Genomic DNA, 22,328 nt, shown 5'->3' with positions numbered 1-22,328 from the left:
TGGCTATATGACGGGGTATGACCGGCCATCCATGCTGACATTTTGGTATGATAGTTCTTGGTATTTTTGGGTTGAAAACCTTTTTCTTGGGGGGGGGGGTGGCGGATGGGGTGAAAAATAAGTACTCATCCGATCAGCGCTAGAATAAGACGATCAGCCCTAGAATAAGAACGTTTATAGTGGGCGCAAGTATAACACAATAAAAAATAATGAGGATGGAGAAAACATACCACATCTTACATACATGTGCATGAGTGCATGCCTAAGACTAGATCCTCCTTGTTATAGAGCTTGTGTCAAAGAAAACTGCAATTCTCGCATTCTTGATTGGCTAATTTTCTTGGCTTAGTCTATTGTGGGGTTAAAAATGGAATTGGATTTTATGACGTTAATATCATATTATAACGATTCTATATTATGACATTATGACTTTGAAACACATAGCTACAGCTAAAAAAAACTTGTGTAATTTAGTTTTATTTAGTATTTCAGCACAGGTAATAAATATTTAATTACAACTGTAATATCCTACATAATTTTATTGACCCCATATATCACTAAGTTCCCTTTTGCACGGGACCCAAGATCATTATAAGCACGCAAAGAGGGTGTGACCAGGGTAAGAACGAGCCCCTGGTCCCCAGGGTTATGATAAAGGAATCACAGGAATAACATGCATTGCTCCACTCCCTGGAGACAGCATAGGGGCCATATGACACATTTAACTCTATAAAACTCATTGTAAAGTATACACAGATATCTCAAGCAGGCTAGCTGTGGTAGAAAGCCTTATGGCCTATTATTGGTCTGCCTTTCGACTTAGTCCCCCTATAAAACTGTACTAACACAGGTATCCCACAATAAGTTCTTTTAGCTATTCCAGAGACGCATGTACCATCAAATACTGCAAATATCCATTACAACATATAGCTTATCATAACAAGCAATCACAAGGAAAATTGCAATAGATAAGTATAGTACTAGATATATATAGGACTACATATAGTACTGGATAGATGCTTTTAAAAGGATCTCCTTTTTCTATTTGACTTCTATACTTAACTCTTTGGTTTTCATGTAAAGGGGATTTTGGATGGCGACATGCGTGGCGAGCCCACAGTCTCACTAACAGAGCCAGCGGCATTAGCCTGAATATCTTGCAAGGTCCGCTGAAGCCTGCTCCATTCGTCATTGCGGGGCGTCGCTAGTTGCTGTTAAGGAAAAACAGCGTATTAAGCAAATTTGATTTGCGCTGGAATTTTATACCACACAAAAGGAGACTTTTTCAGTTTTTCTTAACTTTGCATGTTTAAAGATCCTAGCGGTTTTTTGTAAATTAATCATTTACTTTTAATTTTGATGCCACCAAAAATGACAAACACACATGACGTGTTAAAAGTGCCCCTTTCAATAACATACTTACCTCGCCTACATCATAGATATAAACCCTGCCATCATCATCTCCGACTGAGATCTGCTGTCCAGATTGCGTCCATTGGACATTGTTCAAAGCTGTCAGAGACTCTGTAGCAGTGCTGGCGATAGGGACCTGGGAACAACATAACATACCTATCACAACGTTTACACGCCAAAGTAGGTTATGAGTTACGAGAAGAGTTTCATTCATGAACTTCTAGGGGGGGGTTGGACCACAAAATAGGCATTTGCCTGGGTCATGATTTGGACAAATTATAATGTTTTTTGTGCTGGGCCCTCCCCTTTTTTCTGCACAATGAAAAAGTCCAATTCCGCATAAAAACAGTGCGAATCTTTGTTTGGGACCAATTTCATGGGCATACCAGCAGGAATCCCCTGAAGCTTAGAATAAAACAAGGCAAAAACTTATGACTCTTCATCTTAAGGTATTTGTGAACCGATTGCCCAAAACAGAGGGCATAATGGAATTAACAGAGTGCATAATGGAATTCAAAACTAGACTTTTACCTAGTTAAGTTAATTATACTTAATCAATGGCTTAACCACAGGAGAGGGAAATACCCCAATCAACAAACTGATGATAAAGTAAACTGTAATCTGTAAAATGGTTAATGGTCCACTACTATAGCAGTAAACAAGGTTTCAAATTAATAATCTGTCCTCCACAATCTCTACTTTTACCATAGTTTCATAATATGAATATGAATATGATATGTTTCCTGATATGAATATATTCATTCAAGTCTAATTGTTCAGCAAATGGGCATTTTCCGTCCTTGCCCTCGCTTTACTATAAACTCCACAAACCTCAGTGTCACTATTAAGGTTCCATAGATCCAGTCTCCCAGTGCCATCAACAGTCGCAAAGAGGGCAGGGTGGATGGGCGACCACTTCACATCATAAATGTAATCACCATTGTCTTCAAAGGAGTAGTAAGGGCGGGGACTCTAGGGGGGAAAGCAGCGAGGATGTCAGCCATCATGTCTGCACTCAGGTGTACTCTGCATCACAATAAGGGCTCACCTTGTGGCTCCAGAGCTTAAGTGTCCAATCAAACGAGGATGTCAGGAACAGATGGGAGAAGTCAATCTGCAGAAGATAACAGTCATACATTATGATACGGTCCACTCCCGGTAACTCCCAATATTATACTGTGACTTAAAACCTCAAGCAAACTTGAACCAAAATCAGTTTATCCTGAGTTTGAATCTTCTGTTGATATGACAGCATTTTCATCTCCAATCACTAAAGCCCCTGATAGCTAAGGAAGAGTAAGTGATTAGAATAACGTTAAGGTAAGAATTATTGGAAAAACATTAAGGTAAGAGTAATTGGAAAAATGTAAAGGTAAGAGTAATTGGAAAAACCTAAAGGTAAGAGTAACTGGAAAAATGTAAAGGTAAGAGTAATTGGAAAAACGTAAAGGTAAGAGTAATTGGGAAAACGTTAAGGTAAGAGTTATTGGAAAAACGTAAAGGTAAGAGTAATTGGAAAAACGTAAAGGTAAGAGTTATTGGAAAAACGGAAAGGTAAGAGTTATTGGAAAAACGTAAAGGTAAGAGTAATTGGAAAAACGTTAAGGTAAGAGTAATTGGAAAAACATAAAGGTAAGAGTAATTGGAAAAACGTAAAGGTAAGAGTTATTGGAAAACGTAAAGGTAAGAGTTATTGGAAAAACGTAAAGGTAAGAGTTATTGGATTAATGGCACACCCCGTACTTACAGGCCCCGATGCAGAATGAGTATCAATCCCTGTCACAGGGCCGTAATGGCCCTCAAATACGTCACTGATGCCAGCCTTGCTGCCATGGCGACAGGCTGTGTAGACAGTACCCTCCTCACTGCCGACCACAAAATTGTTCACATCTCCAGCAAGAAAGGACATACATGTGACAGCTACAGACTTTGACTGCTTGTACTGGAGCTCCATGCTATCCTGTTATAAACCCACAGAGCCTCAGTTAACGTCACAGAGAGCTATTCTATATAGCTTAATCACGTTAACTTCGCAGTGTTTGTGTTACATCAAAGTTTTGTATAATATGCAATGCATATATAGTATTAAATAGCATATATAGTATTACATATGGTGCCATTTATGATCAGTGCGGGCCTTACTTGCGGCTGGGACAGCATGTCAAGACTCCAGGAGCACATCTTGCCGTCCGTTGACACACTGATCAAGTTGTGAGCGTTCTGTGTACCCACCACATTAACGCAGTACACTGGATGCTATAAAGGAGACAGATGATTCAGATTTGATATAAAATCAAAACAAATTTGGTTTATCCCTTAGTATGTACCTAGAGGTACAGGAAAAAATGTAGACATGATGTTGAAACTACGAACATTTATAATTATACAATAGAAAGCCAACAGATTAAGACTACCTGAATAAGCTTGAGTGAACACATACAACTGCTCTAAACAGAGCAATTCAACAATATTTTGATTGTTTATGATGAATATCGCTTGCACTCACTGTGTGCGCTGTTGCAGTAAGCAAAACAAAGGACACACAGAGTAGAACAGAGAAGTTCAAAGACGCAAATTAATTATTACTGATTAGTTTTCTGTGATGCTGACACGACCAAACGCAAAAGATGCAAACCTGATTATCATTCTTTTGTGATTTTCCCCCTTTTGCAGGTCAGTATTGACCTTTACTCACTGTGTGTGCCGTGGCCGATAGCGGCGTCCTCTGAACAGGTGTCCTCTTACTGCTCCTATTATCCCACAGTACTATCTGACCAGAGTATGTACCACCAATGATCAGATTTGGGTGAAACTTGGCAAATGTGGCGGACATCACAGCTGACTGGCAATGGAAAATGTACTCAGGTGTGGTCTTGGCAAACTTAAGGTTCCAGATGAGAGCCACCCCATCAGGTTCATGGGGGGCGTCTTCGTTATTATTGTATGAAGCAACAAGTAGTTCAGGGTACTGGTTGGACCAGTCGAGGCATGTGACTGTACGGTGGCGAGACCATCTTTCATCATAGAAATCTCTGCTAAGAGTAAGTTCTCTTGCAGCTTGAGAGCCCCTAGGTTAAAACAGATATATCACATAAGTTCACATGCTAGCAAAATCGTGTTTATATTCTATTATCATTTGGGTTATCCTGCCTTATATTTGCAGTACTATTTTTGGGTATACCAGACAATAAGGTCAGTATTATATCAAACTGAAACAAAAGGACTGTATCACAGAAATAATTGATTAAGTCTTCATAAAATGTTGATCACAGAGAGGGGTTTATCAATGTTTTCATCACCCACCCTGGCTCCTGAGGCAATTAGCTCAATGATATTCTTAGTGGAGCTTACTAATAAAATTTCCTCGAAGGAAATTTAGAAAAAGACAAAAGAATCATAAACCTTAGAATTACTTCATCCTTGATACTGGGATTAATTGGAATTGTTCACCAATGGGAGTGACAAAACTAACAAGGAACATTTCAATTAAGCTTAAGAGGTATCAGTGTTTTCTTAGAGGATTTGAAATAGGTGTCAGTAGGCAGAGCTAACAAGAAGGAGTTTTCTACGTATATGTAATTCAATTCTCAGTGGTTGACTGTAAGACCAGGATGAAAGTGTTCTAATCGAGTGTTTTCCACCTACCCTTCAAGGTCATCCCCCTCGGCACCAGAGTAATCAATGGTAATGTCCAGATCCTCTGTGAGTGCTCGCTCAACCAGCCTCACAGCCTTGTCAAAGAACCTACTAAACTCTTGCGAACCAAGAATTTGGTCTTTCTGTTCCTCACTTAACTCTATCACAACTTCTATAGAAAAAAGCAGATTCTAAAAATTAATCTATATATACAGCCGTTTCCCGAAATGTTGTCATATCCGAGAAATATATAGGTGGGGGCCCTCAGCCGTGGAGCGAGTACTCGCGTAGGAGACGATACTCGGTTTGCAGAATACAACATTTCAGGTCCATTTCCTCATCGTATGTATTTTTTCTTTCAATTGACAAAGGATATAATGTGAGTTTAAGGTTGGGGGGTTTAGTTTAGGGTTCTATAATATGTGAAGAATTTTTCGTGCGATTCAAAAGCAGAACCACGCGCTCTTATAAACTAAGTATTATAATCAGAGTTGAAATCAAATTTTTAAATAATAACACTAGACTTTTTCGACCCAAATTTCATTAACTAGCTAACTTAGCTAGTATCTGAATTCCCGATTTCTGTAAATAATAAGAACCTCAACTGATGGTCATCATTCTTTACGAAACACATTCCACATTGTGAGCATGGTTTATGCGCCAACAAAAATACGTCTTTGTTGAAAAGAAGAATGATATGTTTTAAAATATTATTGATGATAAGTAAGAAAATTTTTTTTCAAAGAAAAGTGTTGTCATTCTCATCTTTTGCAATTATCGGATAGCGGGATTATTACGGCAATAAATGAGTCTGTGTTATTAGGCAGTTGAGAATAAAGCACACCGTTGAAGAGAGTACAATGTAAAGAAAATAGCCAATAAACATCCAAATATATGGATATGATATTAGAATAATATGGATCGTTACTTTATTTTTAGGAGATAAAACTTGATCAAATTTATTTAAACTATGTTGTTAAAACATGGAAAAGTAACTTTTCGTTACTTTGCTTTGTTGTCACTAAAAACCCTAAGCTCGGAATAGGAGTTTTTTTAAGGCAGGAATTGAAGTCAACATTCAAACTCCGATGATAACACTTAGTTTTATAAGAGCGCGTGATTTTGCCTTTAAATCCTGTGAAAAGAAACTCTTAACATATTTTGGAACCCAAAACTAAACTCTCTCAACCTTAGACTCACATATATTATTTGTCAATTGAAAGAAAAAATACTTTTGATAAGGACATGGACCGAAAATGTTGTATCCTGCAAACCGAGTATCGTCTCCTACGCGATTACTGGCTCCACGGCTGAGCGCCCGCACCTGTCAAAAAGTTTGATGGAAAGACAAAAGGTATATATCTATATATATATTTCTCGGATAGGACAACATTTCGGGAAACGGCTGTCATTTAAAAAAAAAGAATATTTAAACCATCAATCACATACTAAGTCTTCTATTTTAACAACAATATTTTATTAATATCACTTGGTTGAATTAGCAAGTAGCAAGAGATTACTTATGTGACTAAAAACAATTTAGGATCTTAAACATATTGGCACCCTAATTTGAGCTCATCTGTATTTGACAAGCTTCTTGATACTTCTTGCCACCTACAGTACTTATACTTTTGTTTTTAAAGACCCTGCTATCCAGTCTACTGCATTTTACTCACCCTCTTCCTTATGTTGCTCTGTTTTCTCTTCTGTTTCTGGCTGGGACTCTTGCTGTATCGGCTTGGGTTTAACTTCCTCCTCCTCTGTCAAAAGTAATTGTTGTTTGATTAGTAGCAAAACAACATTACAGTTAGCATTGATGTTCCTGGGAAACATTTTGGCTTTGAATTAGTCTTCTGGCAGTCATTTACTTAACTGTAGCTCTTTTTCATGAAAAAAAAAACAGCACTGTCTTGTGATCCAAGGACACTTTTCTTGCACTCAAATTTTGCCTGCAATCAGCATTTCTTCAGGGGAAAAAAGCTAAATGCATGCTGGCTTTGACTACAAACCTTTTTCATCCTTATCAACTACTGGTGTTTGTGTTTCCTTACTGTACAGCACTGGCAACTGAGAAAGAAAAAAAGCCAAGGATATCAGTTAATGTTTACTACAATGTCCTGCGTTGCTGTGTACTGTATTAAAGGAGAAATATATTTATTCCTGATAATTTATAATGCCATAAATGGTGTTATAAATGAGGTTGAATGCATCATAATTATATTATTTGATATAAAATGGTCCTAATCTCACCTTAGGTGGTATGTTAGTTTGAGCAGTCTGCGACATAACAAGTTTTGGGGCTTTTTTTGGACTGAAACAAAAAAGGATTAAAGAATAAAATTTCCAAGCACCTTGTGGTGCAATAATTTTTGCATACTAAACTTTTAAATACAATGCTAATAAATAACTAAAAAAATCATTTTTTTCCACAAATCTACAGACACCTCAAAGTTTTCATAGTACAAAAAATAAAACACATGGTAAATTTCAAACTATTTTTCAACTCAAGATGTACCATGCCTAAGGATGTGGCTCTCCAATGCCACACGGTGTCAAATGCCCTGATACAGTGAAAGATCTATTGAGAGTTACATACATAATAAAAATGGTACTCACATAACAGCTGCTGGTGCTGACTGGACTTGTGCCTGGTCTTGTACAGATGCCGTTTTTATAGGCAGTGGGTGTGGCACTGAAACTATGATAAGGGCAGAGGCCTACGGGTTAATATTACTATTATAAACAAAAGTATTCATCCTCTTATGGTTAAAAGATATGGAGTTGAGGATACCCGGATACTCATGGTTAAAAGATATAAAGTCGAGGATACCTGGATACTCATGGTTAAAAGATACGGAGTGAGGATACCCAGATACTCATGGTTAAAAGATATGGAGTTGAGAATACCCAGATACTCATGGTTAAGATATGGAGTAGAGGATACCCGGATACTCATGGTTAAAAGATATGGAGTGAGGATACCCTGTGCCTTTTGGTCACAAGGTAATTGATATTGGGTGTATGTAAAACAGAAAACTGTAACAAATTAGTCACATTCATGAGGAATGTGTGAATGGTGAATAGTCAATCAGAATGCAAGATTATGAGCAAGTGCTGTAGTAAGAAAGAAAAGTATATGTGATATATATATACAGTAAGGCATTGGTATTATAAGTACAATAATGCACTGTAATTATAAGTACAGTATGGAACAGTTATTATTAGTACATTATAGTACAGTAAGTACTGTGTAAGTACAGTAAGGCAACGGGTATCATAAGTACACTAAGGCCTGGGTATCATGTATAAGTACAGTAAGGCACGAGTATCATACTGTAAGTACAGTAAGGCACAAGTATCATTAGTACAGTAAGGCACGAGTATCATACTGTAAGTACAGTAAGGCATGAGTATCATACTGTAAGTACAGTAAGGCAGGAGTATCATTAGTACAGTAAGGCACGAGTATCATTAGTACAGTAAGGCACGAGTATCATACTGTAAGTACAGTAAGGCACGAGTATCATTAGTACAGTAAGGCACGAGTATCATACTGTAAGTACAGTAAGGCACGAGTATCATACTGTAAGTACAGTAAGGCACGAGTATCATACTGTAAGTACAGTAAGGCACGAGTATCATACTGTAAGTACAGTAAGGCACGAGTATCATACTGTAAGTACAGTAAGGCACGAGTATCATACTGTAAGTACAGTAAGGCATGAGTATCATACTGTAAGTACACTAAGGCATAAGTATCATACTGTAAGTACAGTAAGGCACAAGTATCATACTGTAAGTACAGTAAGGCACGAGTATCATACTGTAAGTACAGTAAGGCACGAGTATCATACTGTAAGTACAGTAAGGCACGAGTATCATACTGTAAGTACACTAAGGCATGAGTATCATACTGTAAGTACAGTAAGGCATGAGTATCATACTGTAAGTACAGTAAGGCACGGGTATCATATTGTAAGTACAGTAAGGCGCGGGTATCATACTGTAAGTACAGTAAGGCACGGGTATCATACTGTAAGTACAGTAAGGCACAAGTATCATACTGTAAGTACAGTAAGGCACGAGTATCATACTGTAAGTACAGTAAGGCACGAGTATCATACTGTAAGTACAGTAAGGCACGAGTATCATACTGTAAGTACAGTAAGGCACGAGTATCATACTGTAAGTACAGTAAGGCACGAGTATCATACTGTAAGTACAGTAAGGCACGAGTATCATACTGTAAGTACAGTAAGGCACGAGTATCATACTGTAAGTACAGTAAGGCACGAGTATCATACTGTAAGTACAGTAAGGCACGAGTATCATACTGTAAGTACAGTAAGGCACGAGTATCATACTGTAAGTATAGTAAGGCACGGGTATCATACTGTAAGTACAGTAAGGCACGAGTATCATTAGTACAGTAAGGCACGAGTATCATACTGTAAGTACAGTAAGGCACGGGTATCATACTGTAAGTACAGTAAGGCACAGGTATCATACTGTAAGTACAGTAAGGCATGAGTATCATACTGTATATACAGTAAGGCACGAGTATCATACTGTATATACAGTAAGGCACGAGTATCATACTTTATATACAGTAAGGCACGAGTATAATACTGTAAGTACAGTAAGGCATGAGTATCATACTGTAAGTACAGTAAGGCACGAGTATCATTAGTACAGTAAGGCGCGGGTATTACAAGTGCAGTAGGACAAATATGAAACAATAGATAACTAAAAAAGAAACAGACAAAACATACCCCCAGTTCCATCTATGACATCGTCTGGTAGTATACCCTTGAGCAGTTCATCAGCTTCGCGCTTCTTTCTATCGATATCAGATTCGACTTTTGCAGAACTAGCCGCCGCAGCTTTTGCAGCCGTCTTAGCACTGTCCTGTTCTTGCTGTGTGCGATTGAAAATGACACCTATGAGCTATGGTTCACATTATAGTGGTTGCGATAAGCAGCAATGACTACTCTAGAGAATGCAGGGGCAAAATTCAACATCATCAAAACAAACTCACCCGTTTCTTTTCCTCCCTAGCCCGCCTAATCTCTTCCAGCTTTTTTCTCTTTCTCTCTAATTCTGCCTTACGGTCAGACATCTTTGATAATGTTTGTAGCTAAACACAGCACTAGATTTCTAGAATATGTTGTGTTTAGGTAGTAAATAAAAAATTCTACAGATCCAATATGGCGGACTGGGAGGAACTTACTAGAGCTCACTCCCCTAAATCGAGACACAGACAGTTTTCCACAGGTATCCGGAGACAAAAGGGGGTTAAGGCGGTAGGTGATTACCGAGGTTTGCAGGGTGGGGGGTAGGGCGTGGGGTTGCAGTTGCCGAGCCAAATTTTTGCCGGCCAAGTGGTATGTGCGCACCCCAAGTACGAACCAGCGAAGTTGCCAAACAAGTGTTACATATATGAAATCAGGAGAACATGTTCTCCTGATGAAATATAAGTTGCGCAACAATGCCCTGTAAACATTGGACTAATCTGTAAACAACAACAAAAAGCTTTTGTACAAGTTTGTTTGTATTTGTTTCCAGGGTACACCAAACACACATTTTAATCAATTGTCTAAACTTTTAGATTTTATAGTCATATGTCGTGTATGTGCGATAAATTCAGGTACGTCATGGGGAGAATAACAACTAGGGTTAGAAGGCCTTTCCAGATTGCGCTCGGCACTATTTTAGCGCAATTTGGGTTTGGGAGCACTATTTTTGATCAGAGAGCACTTTTTGGGTAAACAGTCAACTTCTAGCTTTTTTTAACCCAAGTTACTAGATTTTGTTGTCTTATATAGACATTTCTAGTTTCCTTAACTACAAATAATATTATCTCAACTAGGCTAAGACTGTAAGACTGGTGATTTCGACATTTTAATAGCAGCCTGTGGAGTTCATAACAACAATAGAATGCCTTATCTAAAAGATCTGTTTGCCATGTTCCTGTTTTACATCTATTGAAATTATTTATCGTTAGGATATTGTTATAACTAAGGTCTGTTATCAGGTTTGATATTATTTTCATTGGTGATGTTAAATGAACATTGTTTTTAGTAATATCCAAATAACAATGGTAAACAAACACAAAAGAGACCAAAGTCATTTATAATACAGTTAATTGTTATACACTAAAGTGTGATTTACCCGTTCATGGACAACAATATAAGATACTCTAATGCATGTATTTAATAAAAGCGATATTCTTTCTTTTTTCCAATTTTAATAAGGACGCAACTTATCTCTAAATTGTTTTAAAAATATGCGGTAATTTTCTTTTCGCCAATGAGCACTATTTGAGCACTATTTTGATTATGGAGCACTTTTTAAGCGCTTTTTGGGAGCACTTTTCTGGCTTTTTGGGAGCACTATCTGAAAACGCCTAAGGGTTAGCTAGAAATTGCTTCTGATCTTGTCTGTGGTGCCCTGATATACGACAGGCCATTTTCCCCATCAATTTATTATTTTCCCTAATGTTCTAGCTATATTATTTACAATCTGATTATCTCCTATCTATTTTCCGTTTGAAATTCTACGTTTAAGGAAGTAAGATTTAGCATGAATTTTCCCTAACTAATCAAACCAATGTAATACTATATTGATATATCTACGAGACCCACTTTCAAGTGGTTAAACGCTATAATAATTGATCTTGTTGTTTTTCCCGCGAAACACCAACATGCACTGATGTCTAGTTTTCTTGCGGATTAAACATTTCCAGTGCTTATCGGCTTTCTTGATTACGTGAAAAGAGATCCGGGATCTGGTGGGGTGTTCTCCTGTCTTATTTCATGTTCACTCGTCATCATAATATCTATTAAGAGATAATAAGTTGTTAATCGGTAGAAAGTCGATTTAAAAAGGTTCAGGAGGATTGGTATGTAGGTGCTGCAATCTCCACAGCCTTGCCGGGCCCCCTCCCTCCCCTCCCCCTGAGGATTTTATGACATGCCCCCTCCCCTCTACCCTCTCCGATTTTTTTTGGAAATGCCGCTGGATCAACGAAAAATAACATCTATTGTCGTTTTATACCAGTAAAGGAAGCACGTTGGTTGGCGCCACTACGGACATTGACGAAACGACGGCAAGGAGAATGTGACCAAAAAACGCTTTTACGAACGATCTATTCAACATGATCGCACTGAATCGCAGCTAATTTGACCGTTCGATCGCAAACGATCGCAAAGTGGTTTCTATATGATCGCACACGATTCCCTGCGATCAAGTACGATCATATGGAAACCATATAGCCAAATAAAGGTGACTACAGAAAAGAAAACTCAAAGAACCAGACGAGATAAGTTCGAAACTAGTTTAGCATTCGGATCGCTAAGGCTAAGTTCAAACGTCGTATTAACCATGAGCCGTATTCAATGCAAATGCGTGCAAATGAAGATAAAACAATCGCCTCGATTCATTTGCAGGTATTTGCATTGAATACGGCTCATGGTTAATACGACGTTTGAACTTGGCCTAAGAGTACAATTTTTTTGTCACATTCTCCTTGCCGTCGCCATCTCGTTCAGTCTCTACAAGCTTAAAAAGGGAGGGAACACTAGGAAATAGGAAGAGAACATTGTGTATTTCCTACTTACTCATTAACTTCGACCTGCTGTAGATGTCTGATCGACTTCTTTTTTCGGCGTATAAGAACAAGAGATCCTATTAGGGTGAGCAGCAAGGTTGGACCGAGTATTATCACCCCGCGAGTGATGGTGTCGGAATCAGCTCCGGATAGGATCGCCTGAATGATGCCTAATGAAGACAAATAATAACAAGAATTCAAGTCAATCGATTGATACCTTAGGGGCGGATCCAGAAGTTTAAAAAGGGGGGCGGGGCCCCCTCTGACAATAGGGGGCCCCCCTCGCCCCCCCTAGACCCGCCCCTGTTCCTAGAGTATCAGTACAAAGGAACCTCCGTATTACAATGTAACAAGAGACCGAAGCATTTCATTGCTAAATGGAGAAAACCTATCACAATCATTTCCAATATATCTTTCTGTTCGCAAGATCAAGAATCCGTTGATTGTTATAATGAGATTATCGTTATGTCGAGTATCTAAGTCAAAGACATGTCTAAAGGCAAAACCAATAAAACCGACCTTGTATGTGGATATACAAGAAATAACTGAAAAAATAGAAATCATCTTGATGAACTCTCTAAATATAGCCCCCGTGAGGGCTTGTAGCAAGAACGCCCAAGACCAAAAACAGAAAATTTTAAGGTCACCTCTACGTTTTTTAACCAAACATTTCAAACACTCTCAAGTAACGATTATATGAGAAGTTCCCTCAGAAGATAGAATTTGACTTAAATGCATTAAGAACGCTATATTTACTTACCGCCCTCATTCGAAGTATCTGACTTGATAGCTGGCAAAAAATAGGTGTCATTAAATGATAGGTTTTATTTCGAGAGAAAAGAGTTCTCTTGGACATGGAGGACACTTTCCTTCCCCTCCCCTCCATCCCCTCTTTATAAGTAAGCTGTCCCCTCTCCGCTGAAGGAAAGTGATAGACGTTTTATTACGAGAAGGACAAGACACTCTATCTGGGGTGGTGGTGTAGACAGTAGGATGCGAGGCATTCATGCAACTACTAAATAAACCCCTGGTACAAAACCAAGTTTATCCTGCGCTTTTTTCCATTCGTTAATTATATGTGCTCCTGTTACTAAGGGATTCAGAAATTCAGGTCGCGAAGAATAGGGGGATGGATAGTTCAGGCTCTTGAAAGAGTATCTTACATGATAACTAATATATTGCCTCACATTTATTATTGTTATGTATTACACGACGTTATTAGGCGAGTACCCAGGATTGATTGAGGGTTTGGGGGGGGGGGGGGGGGGCGCAGCCATAGGTATCATATGGAAAAACCATAGTATTTAAAGATTCCTAAAAAGACAGTAAAATTTAAAGAAATGACCCGCACTTTTTGGCCGCCAAAGGGGGTGCAACACGCACCGCGCCTGTGTACGCAAACTAATCCATCCCCCCTCCCCCCTCAAAAGTCAAATGGTCAGCCCCTAAAAAGGTTTGAATAGGTCTGGAACCCTGTGACATTACACAACGTGAAGATTTTGCCAGACTATGTGTCAGTATATACGGTCAAATGTAATCGATATGTCTTACCAGGTGCTATTTCCACTTTGATCATCGTCTGCGCTTGGCAAGCCCCACTTTTGACAACGGCCTCGTACACCCCGGCATGGTGTTCCTTGGAGCTCTCTATCTTGAGTACGGACTCAGCGTCATCTAGAATGTCAAACAGTATCGTGTGTTGTAATGCAAAATGTGATTAAAGGTCCTCTCATCCTTATCTGAATACGAGCACATTCTTTTATAAAGATCTCTTAACTAGAGCTTTGCTACGGTTAAAATAAATGTCTGCAAGGTTACAAGCATTATTCAATTTGCATTGCACAAAAAGTGAAGGAAAAAAACAGAAACCTCCTCAAAAAAACGTCATTAGAATATATTACATCAAATGAGCAAAGTGCTTAAAAAAGTCATGAAAACTATAGTGAAAAGCAATGACGCGCTAAGGATTCTCCGCACGACAATTTAAACGTTATTACAGATTTTCCAACGACACTCGAGAATTGCGCGTGGATAGACACACGCTTAGCGTTTCGACTGCGTCTCGTTGCGTACTATTTTGATCTTGACACGCTTTAACGCCATCTAAGCATCTATTAGTGGACAGAGGCTCGCCGTTTGGGAACGCAGCATTATCCATCATGCGGTAAAACACAGAAACAGAAAAGACCCCGCGCTCAGCCTTCGAGTATAGTTTAAAAGTAGTGAGAAATTCCCACCGTACAAACCAATATAACCAGAGCTTCCAAAAAACGACGCCATTACCTTGAGTATCAGTGAGGCTATACGCGCTGCCTTCTTCTGCAAAATCGATGAGTTCACCATTGTGCAACCACCATATCTCGTCATCCTCGACTTGAGGTACCTCGACGCGAAGAAATCCATCTTGCCCTTCCTCAATCGAGAGATGACTCGAGACCAAGGATCGTACGTGTACATCTGCAAAACAACAGCAAATTTATTTATTTATTTATTTATTTATTCATTTATTTATTTATTTATTTATTTATTTACGGTCAAAAACACGGGGTCGGTTGCAAGCGCTCCCTTTTCCTACATTCTCTCCATCCTTCTTTCCAGGTGCGCGGGGTCTACCCCTCATCTTCCCCAGCCCTTTGCGCTTTCTAGAAAACATATGACTCCAGCAAAACGATAAATATACAAGCTCTCTCATGGATGATAGAGCGGGTGCACATTGGACACAAAATAGTTTGCTGTGATCCCTTTTTTGATTCATTTGATTCATTAGAAATAAGAAAGACTTAATGTAATTTTACAGTACTTGTATTATTTGTTTTTGTTGTTGTTGTTGTTGCTTAAACATTCAGTACTATTTAAGCACGTATTAACAATGTATCTTGTTCAGCACACCGTATGAAGCTTCTCCATGTATTTAAAAATAAGCGAAAAATACTAAAAAAAAAATAGTAACATGGTATATAGTAGTTGAATGTTGCTGGAAAATAGTTACATTATACTCGCTACATCAATGCATCGCGAGCTATCATACTTAGGCCATCACCTTGTTAGAATACGTTCCCTAGATGACTTGATTAAAAAGTGCGAAGCTCTTTATATTAAAGGCGCAGACCTACCTGTTATCTCCACGACGAATGTGACCTCTGCGGACTGTCCACTGCTTGAACTTACGTATGCTTTGTAAACTCCTGCGTGTGGTGGCAGGACATCTGTTATATACAGGATGCGACCATTTTTACTTCGGGAGAAATGGGAGACGTCGTCCATCACCGCTTCCTCATGTCGCCAGTTGACGATGAACGGCATAGCATCGTCTTGTAATATTACCTCTAGTGTTATAGATTTTCCCGTGCAGACAGACCAATTGCGCTGTTTTGGTAGCGCAATCAGTGGCGAATCGCCTGTAATTGGTTCAGTTATGTTAACAATTAGTTTAAAATTTGCCGCGTTCAAAATGTATTTTTTGTGTGGGATGCGCGCGCGTGGGCAGGCAATGAAGAGGTACAATTCAACATTCTATCGCGTCCATCCATGTTTGCTTTCTCGGGATACTTACCTTTCGCCTTTGTGAATGTAAATGACATTAAGATCAGATATACCAGGAATGCTAATCGCATTCCAAAGGCATTTCTAAAACAAGGAGCTTTCTATAAAGATAGCACATCTTCTTCGAATGGCGTGCGCACGGTAAAACATAAAATACTGACGTAAATATATACAACAAATCGTTCGATTTTCCCTAGCAATTAGAACCTTATCACGTTCCCGTTAACAAATCATTCTCACATATCTAAAGATGAATTTATAGCTTTTACTGAGCAAAATTTATTATATACCTTTTGTATAAAGTTACCTTAATTACATATATTTTGATATTTTCTCCCTTAGTACAAAAACCACTCGACTATATGTGGAATTCACTCTTTCTTACCCGTTCCGTAGACTTAAATCTTGAATTAAGTTATTTACTTTAGCAACTCTTTAGAATTTTATTAACTTGCGAATGGCCCGAACCAGATACAAACTCTTACAGAAAAAAAAAATGGCCTTGATGCTATTATCTGTTGAACTTCAGGTCGAGGCAAGGTGCACCCACGGCCCAAGATCGTGGCCAGCGGCATTCAATTGTACAAATCTACTGTCTGTTATATCAAGTACAAATATTACATGAGATCTGCACACATTTTAATGTTTTCAAAAAACTGCTTAAAAAACCCTAAAATGACACACTTCTTCGGCGTGGTTTATTCAGTTCCAGCGTTTCTGTGCGAGAAGATAAATTATCATTGAGGTGGGCGAATAAAAGATTTTGAGCTGTGTACACGGATTCCACAGGGATCCCACTCTCCTGGATCAGTGTATAGAAGTAAACTCAACTATTTTATATGTATTGTTACCGTCGTTGGCGTGAAACATGCCAAATAATTTTTTATCCTTATTTTTATATGTATTCTTATGTTAGCTTTTTAAAGCAAGAAATTTTCACATGTATTGCTCTACGTAGTTTGCTGGGAACATGCCAAATTTGCCAGTTCGTTGGTTTCGACCTTCCATCCAGCCCTCGTCGATGCGTGTCGGGTTTGTGATGATGTCGCCCTCTTGTAGGCCTATCTCGTCCGTATCTGACGCCGAGTAGTTGTACGCAGCTACGTAGCGCTCCTCCTGTGGCGAAAGTGCAAAAGAAACACGATTTGTCTTGAGCCACAGATCCTCATATTCTAATACTTTCTATAAGGTATACCATGGAACGAGGGAAATTTAGTGATTAAATTTCCCCGCAGCAGCAATCCAGGGATTATTAGTCGAAGTCCCCACCCCGATAGCTCCCTATCCGATAGTTCCAGCGGAACTGAGGAGCAATACTCTTCAAATTTATGTGACGCCATATGCTAATTTGTTTTGTGAACTAGTGTCTCCTTAAGAATGGAACCCCCTCTTCCAAAGAAAATCCTGGGGCTGCTTCATTCAAAAACTCATATCTCTTAATACCTCTTAATTCTGTAGAAAAATAGCAAAATCTCGTGTATACTTAAAGGGGCATTTCCCCCTTTCCCTAGACCTTTCCCGGTACGTGTGTCCCCGCTTGTCCCTGTTTCCCTCTAATGGAGCAGGCCCGTACCCAGGAAGGGGGGTGCAGGGGGTGCAAACCCCCCCCCCCTCCCCCCCCACAACGGCCGAAAGTCCACTTTTGGTTCTCAATAGACGTGCTATTTGTAGACAGAATTCAAAATCATAAGCTAGATCACTCTGGTATGTAGCCAAATCCTACAATAAACGTCCCGTGGAGATACTGCAAAGGCATAAAAAATCCCTTTTTGTTCTTTCTGAGTTGGTTAGATTTTTATCAGAGAACTCCCTCCCTCCCTTCATCCCTCCCCCCCCCCCCCCCCCAAACCCGGAAAAATGAACTCCACACTTTCTCGGATTTCGCACCCCCCCCCCCCAAGAAAAATCCTGGTTACGGGCCTGTGCAGTATCGTTACCCCCTACCTTCCTCGTGCGCGGCATGGGAGGACGGTCTCCGTATGACGGCATGCGAGGGTCGCGAGAGCCTACACAACAACAAACACAGGAGACAGTCGTAAGGCAAAGGTTATTTGAACTGTTGGAGTGGAGCTGGAGGGGATGAAGGTAACGAGGGAGTGCAGCATGTTGCAGGGGGGGTTAGGAGTGGCTTACGGTTATCGTTTCCTTTTCGCGAACAGTTTCACTGTTTGACTTATCTCGGAGCTTGAGGCACCACCAAAAAAAATATATTTTGGGAAGGCACCGAGGGTAGAAAAGCAGGGAGATAGATATTCGCGTTTTGTCTTATTTTGCATTCGTTTACTTGACAGGAGTTAGTGAAGGTCTCAATAAAATACCTGTGTATTGATCCCGACTTCCGCTCTGATAGGCCACGTTGCTACTGTTGCGGTTGACGTTGATCGCGCGTAGAGTCTCCGGGTCGTCACTTATCACTGTGTAGCGGCCTCTGGACTGCTCAAAGTCGCGTTGGTACTGTACCTGTAATAGGTAAACGAGAATCATAAGGCGACACTTTCATCACGGATGCAGGGAGGCGCAGGCGGATACCCAGGATTGACTGAGGATGGGGAGGGGAGGGGGGGGGGGGTGCGCCGTCATAGGCATCATATGGAAAAGCATAGTATTTGAAAATTCCTTAAATAAAAAACTACCCACTTTTCCTTTTTTTTTGGGAGGGGGGTGTGCAGGGGGAGCACCCCCTGTGTACGCGCCTGAATGGCTGATTTATTCCTGGTCCATAGCGGTGTGGGTACCCTAGGGTATCATGGACGACTCACCTGGCTCTGTATTTGAGTGTTCGTCTTTATTCGCTGGTTTTCCAATGTATCGGCGACAACTGTATGCTTTGTTTTTGGGTAATGTCTGAAAATTAGACAAGGGTGAAAGTAAAGTATTGAATTGCCCGAGTATACGGCGAAAAAGTATTGCCCTTTCTATTGCAAGCGCGCTTGCAAAACATAAAGATAAAGCGATACATTTGATAATTTAAATTAACTATAAGAAAAAACAAATTACTATAAGAAACATAAGGATAAAAGAATAAATAAGATAAAAGTGTGATAATAGCATATGATAATCGTCGATGAGGTCCAGAGGGCAGAGAAAACCTATTGGGCATGGTCCATGTGTTTTTATGCACAGTTTAGCACCCTACTCTACCTCGTTACTACGAAACACCTTCTTGGTCATCATCAAAGAATAGGAAACGTACTGGCCCAAAACATAAAAGGGTCAACCTTGGGTCCAGAGCCTTGAACGTCTCTCTATTTAGTGGCCAGCGAGCTTGAGACTGAACCTCGGAGGCCACTAAATAGAGACGTTCGAGGCTCTGGAACCAGGGTATAATAGATCACGTTAGAAATTCAAAACTTGAAAAAAATAACGTTTCTATGAAATAATTTTCTATCATGATTCTATGTTTGCTTTGCTGTAGATTACGTTATTTTTATACCTCTGGTTTGTTTTTATTAGTCAAACATAAGACACAATATAAAGATGAGGGGGGTATAAACAGTCTTGCACGGAAAATGGGCCATTTGTTAGAAAACCTAAGGTTAAAATGTTTTCCCTCAAAGATTGTTACTATTGGTTGGTTGAATGCCAAAATGCAGATATTTTCCTTATTTTTTTTTTTCGATTTTCCTTACAATTACTGTAATTTGAGTATCTAATTCCATTTTGTTATTCAATCGTAAAGCCTAAGCTATTTGAAAAAGTATATTGATTATTAATAATAAGGAGTTTGCTATTTTGAGTGTTGATAAAAGACTGTGAAATACTCACGCGTCGCAATAGGGTAATTTCTGATAACCTTTATAAGTCTTCATATTCAAGGTCATGCCACATGATTCGCATTTGAAACATCCTTTATGCCAGACCTGGAGACGAACTCAACAACAGATGATGGTTTAATTACCCGTAATCAGTGTAAGACAAAGCCATATAAAGGCCCTATGGAAAAACAAATTATCTCTAAAGCACGAGACGGCAAAACACACAGTCCTGGCTTGAAAATGTGAACTGAGTTAAGGCATCGAATGTAGCCTCCTTGATTTATATTACAGAATACTTTTGAATACAATAAATCTCGATGAAGCATACTTGCTTTTGCTTTGTTTTGCCGGTTTGCGGGCTGGTTTGTTTATTATCCCGAGTTTTCCCAAAGCAAAATAAAAGTTTTGAAACTTTATTAACTTAATCTATCAATTCCGTGATGTTTAACAGTTACAATTCTCTTTAGCTATCTGATATAATAATGCATTTCTTTTCTTTTCACATTACTCATAATCATAAGATGCCACTGGGGTAATAATTAAAAGTTCTGTTACCAAAAGCGATCAGAAAGAATCTGTAACGAAGTGTCATATAGTACCGTTAATCCTTCTCAAAACAACCATCTAAAGCTCGAGTAAATTAATTTCTAATAAGGAATGCTAGAAATGCGATCTTTAGACACATTATTTAGCGTTTGTCTTTGTCGCATTACCAAGTCGTTACGAGCGAGTTCTTAGCTGACCTTGTCAAGGCACGATAGTTTTTCCATGGGGTAAACAGTCTTCCTGCATCTCGCACACGGGGGATTCATCGCCATCGACTAGTGCTTCGGTGATTTTCCCTGTCTTTAGGGTTTAGCTGTAATGTGCCAACTTCCCAAAGATGCAAAAACAAGAATCAAAATAACGCTATAAATATCTTGCTTCAATGACCGTTGAAGAGATTTTGCATAAGAAGATCAAGCTCCTGATATGGAATTCAATTGTGGCACGGATAATAGAATGCAATGAATTTCAAATATCTAGTAAGTAGACTTCTTGCTGCTCGAACAGATTGTTTAGAGTCACCTTACATCATTTTCACAGCTCTACGACTTTGGGGGAATTACTTACCCGGGGTTGAATTGTACCGACTCCGAGCTATACAGGCGACAAGCTTTACTTGGGACGTAATGTAGGGTGAATATGATTTATGCATATTTGTTTGAACAAGTTCTAGATGGGCGGAAAATAAGCGAATGCAAGTGTCAGTGGTATCGTGTAGATTCCAATGGCTCATGGATTATTTACTTGCGATCACGTGTATAGGTTTTGAATTACTAGCCGAGTTCTTTTTTTTTTTATTATCATGGAAACATGATTACTAAAATATTAATGTGCTTAAAGTACGTGCATAAATGTAGCTGAAGACACATTACAAATTACCTTAAAAAATAAGCAAAAAATAATCTGAAATCTCAAACAAGTTAAATTGTCATTCGAATGGCTTTCGCACCCTACTGGCTTACACATAGCAAATATGCCCCATGTAACCGCTAAATGGTTTCCGAGGTCATAACAACTAACATGTTGACTGTGTGGCAACACCTGTCACTTTTTTTCAGTGAAACAGAGTATGCTTACATGAGAGTATTAACCCAGCAAGCACAACACGAGAGTAGGAGTCTTTACAGGATCCAAAAATGATCCCCAAAGGTACCCCAACTGACCCCGGGACCCGAAACAATACCGAGGAGTCCCCGAAATCACCCTCAAGAAATTGTGGTAATGGACAAAGGGAAACCAGAATCTCTTGCGATTCGTAAAGCATGATTAAGGGTTTCCAGCGACTCTATTTCTTAAGGGGAGGAAAGGGGGGGGGGGAGGGGCTAAAGAACGTGACGTAAAAAATTAAATTCCAATAAAATACCTCTATTTATAACATTGCCCCCCGGCATTTTTTCCAGGCTTTTCATCGTCTATGATTTTTTTGTTGTTCCTTTCCCACCCCCCCCCCCCCCCACTTTTCTAATGGTCCGTTCCTCCCCTTCAGTTCCGACGCGTGACTCTGACACTATAAACTGGAGAAATCTTCTCCAGTAGTAGGGTTTTGGCGCAGCTGGCGCAACTTTTTGATCACCCCAAATTTCATTCCAAAAGTGGCGCAAAAGTCTCCGCACACCTCCGCCAAGCCTCGCGACCTGCGCATGCGCGAGTTTGCCAGAGATCTCTTGCACGACCAAGCCCACCTGTCAATCACTTTGTCGAAAACCTGTCAATCACTTTGTCACGTGTCGCATCTAGGGGGAGCTCGAGGGGGCTAGCCTCTCAGCTTCACATCTAAAAAAGCCTTTGAAAAGTGGTTTAAAGACATGGCTGGTTTGATGGGAATG

The 22,328-nt window shown here is 39.5% G+C and overlaps 3 protein-coding genes and 1 long non-coding RNA gene across 6 annotated transcripts; 1 reads left to right on the top strand and 3 right to left on the bottom strand.

The window, feature by feature from the left end:
* Nucleotides 1-461: 461 nt before the first annotated feature.
* LOC5521334 (cytoplasmic dynein 1 intermediate chain 2) lies at nucleotides 462-10,289 on the bottom strand. Its single transcript, XM_032366261.2, has 14 exons — nucleotides 10,088-10,289; nucleotides 9,822-9,966; nucleotides 7,666-7,747; nucleotides 7,300-7,360; nucleotides 7,059-7,116; nucleotides 6,726-6,809; nucleotides 5,059-5,221; nucleotides 4,109-4,481; nucleotides 3,556-3,669; nucleotides 3,161-3,373; nucleotides 2,462-2,527; nucleotides 2,245-2,385; nucleotides 1,424-1,549; nucleotides 462-1,211 (listed from the first exon to the last, which is right to left on the bottom strand). Exons 1-14 carry the CDS (start codon nucleotides 10,166-10,168, stop codon nucleotides 1,074-1,076), a joined length of 1,845 nt encoding a protein of 614 aa, XP_032222152.2. The 5' UTR covers nucleotides 10,169-10,289; the 3' UTR covers nucleotides 462-1,073.
* A 643-nt stretch (nucleotides 10,290-10,932) lies between these two features.
* Nucleotides 10,933-16,412, bottom strand: LOC116604252. Its single transcript, XM_032366294.2, has 7 exons — nucleotides 16,212-16,412; nucleotides 15,772-16,056; nucleotides 14,942-15,115; nucleotides 14,210-14,332; nucleotides 13,419-13,448; nucleotides 12,669-12,828; nucleotides 10,933-11,887 (listed from the first exon to the last, which is right to left on the bottom strand). The coding sequence occupies exons 1-7, from the start codon at nucleotides 16,270-16,272 to the stop codon at nucleotides 11,869-11,871; spliced, it is 852 nt and encodes a 283-aa protein (XP_032222185.2). The 5' UTR covers nucleotides 16,273-16,412; the 3' UTR covers nucleotides 10,933-11,868.
* A 48-nt stretch (nucleotides 16,413-16,460) lies between these two features.
* LOC5521335 (LIM and SH3 domain protein Lasp) lies at nucleotides 16,461-20,829 on the bottom strand. Of its 2 annotated transcripts, none has more exons than XM_001641093.3 (6): nucleotides 20,700-20,829; nucleotides 19,967-20,061; nucleotides 18,961-19,045; nucleotides 18,520-18,661; nucleotides 18,146-18,207; nucleotides 16,461-17,317 (listed from the first exon to the last, which is right to left on the bottom strand). In XM_001641093.3, the coding sequence occupies exons 1-6, from the start codon at nucleotides 20,772-20,774 to the stop codon at nucleotides 17,138-17,140; spliced, it is 639 nt and encodes a 212-aa protein (XP_001641143.3). In that variant the 5' UTR covers nucleotides 20,775-20,829; the 3' UTR covers nucleotides 16,461-17,137. The 2 variants fall into 2 exon arrangements, with proteins under 2 accessions (XP_001641143.3, XP_032222188.2); XM_032366297.2 differs by having other exon boundaries at nucleotides 19,967-20,072; nucleotides 20,700-20,828.
* A 19-nt stretch (nucleotides 20,830-20,848) lies between these two features.
* Nucleotides 20,849-21,877, top strand: LOC116604253. 2 transcript variants are annotated; one of them, XR_004290966.2, is made up of 2 exons: nucleotides 20,849-20,981; nucleotides 21,561-21,877. It is a non-coding gene; the product is annotated as an uncharacterized LOC116604253 (long non-coding RNA). The 2 variants fall into 2 exon arrangements; XR_007306315.1 differs by lacking the exon at nucleotides 20,849-20,981 and adding an exon at nucleotides 21,008-21,130.
* Nucleotides 21,878-22,328: the final 451 nt, after the last annotated feature.

Source organism: Nematostella vectensis, chromosome 2 (assembly GCF_932526225.1).
Source record: "Nematostella vectensis chromosome 2, jaNemVect1.1, whole genome shotgun sequence".
NCBI classification, from domain to species: domain Eukaryota; kingdom Metazoa; phylum Cnidaria; class Anthozoa; order Actiniaria; family Edwardsiidae; genus Nematostella; species Nematostella vectensis.
Note: the sequence above shows the minus strand (reverse complement) of the source record. Positions and strands in the feature narration are given on the sequence as shown.

Excerpts from the sequence above, each read along its gene's own strand:
- LOC5521334 (XM_032366261.2), bottom strand. The coding sequence starts at position 10,168 with ATGTCTGACCGTAAGGCAGAATTAGAGAGAAAGAGAAAAAAGCTGGAA. Across the intron at positions 7,117-7,299 it reads AAACTAACATACCACCTAAG|TTGCCAGTGCTGTACAGTAA; the intron begins GTGAGATTAGGA and ends TTTCTTTCTCAG. Across the intron at positions 6,810-7,058 it reads AGTTGATAAGGATGAAAAAG|AGGAGGAGGAAGTTAAACCC; the intron begins GTTTGTAGTCAA and ends TACTTTTGACAG.
- LOC116604252 (XM_032366294.2), bottom strand. The coding sequence starts at position 16,272 with ATGCGATTAGCATTCCTGGTATATCTGATCTTAATGTCATTTACATTC. Across the intron at positions 16,057-16,211 it reads TACATTCACAAAGGCGAAAG|GCGATTCGCCACTGATTGCG; the intron begins GTAAGTATCCCG and ends AACCAATTACAG. Across the intron at positions 14,333-14,941 it reads TAGCCTCACTGATACTCAAG|ATGACGCTGAGTCCGTACTC; the intron begins GTAATGGCGTCG and ends TTGACATTCTAG.
- LOC5521335 (XM_001641093.3), bottom strand. The coding sequence starts at position 20,774 with ATGGCGATGAATCCCCCGTGTGCGAGATGCAGGAAGACTGTTTACCCC. Across the intron at positions 18,208-18,519 it reads AAGTCGGGATCAATACACAG|GCTCTCGCGACCCTCGCATG; the intron begins GTATTTTATTGA and ends GTTGTTGTGTAG. Across the intron at positions 17,318-18,145 it reads CCATGCCGCGCACGAGGAAG|GAGGAGCGCTACGTAGCTGC; the intron begins GTAGGGGGTAAC and ends CTTTCGCCACAG.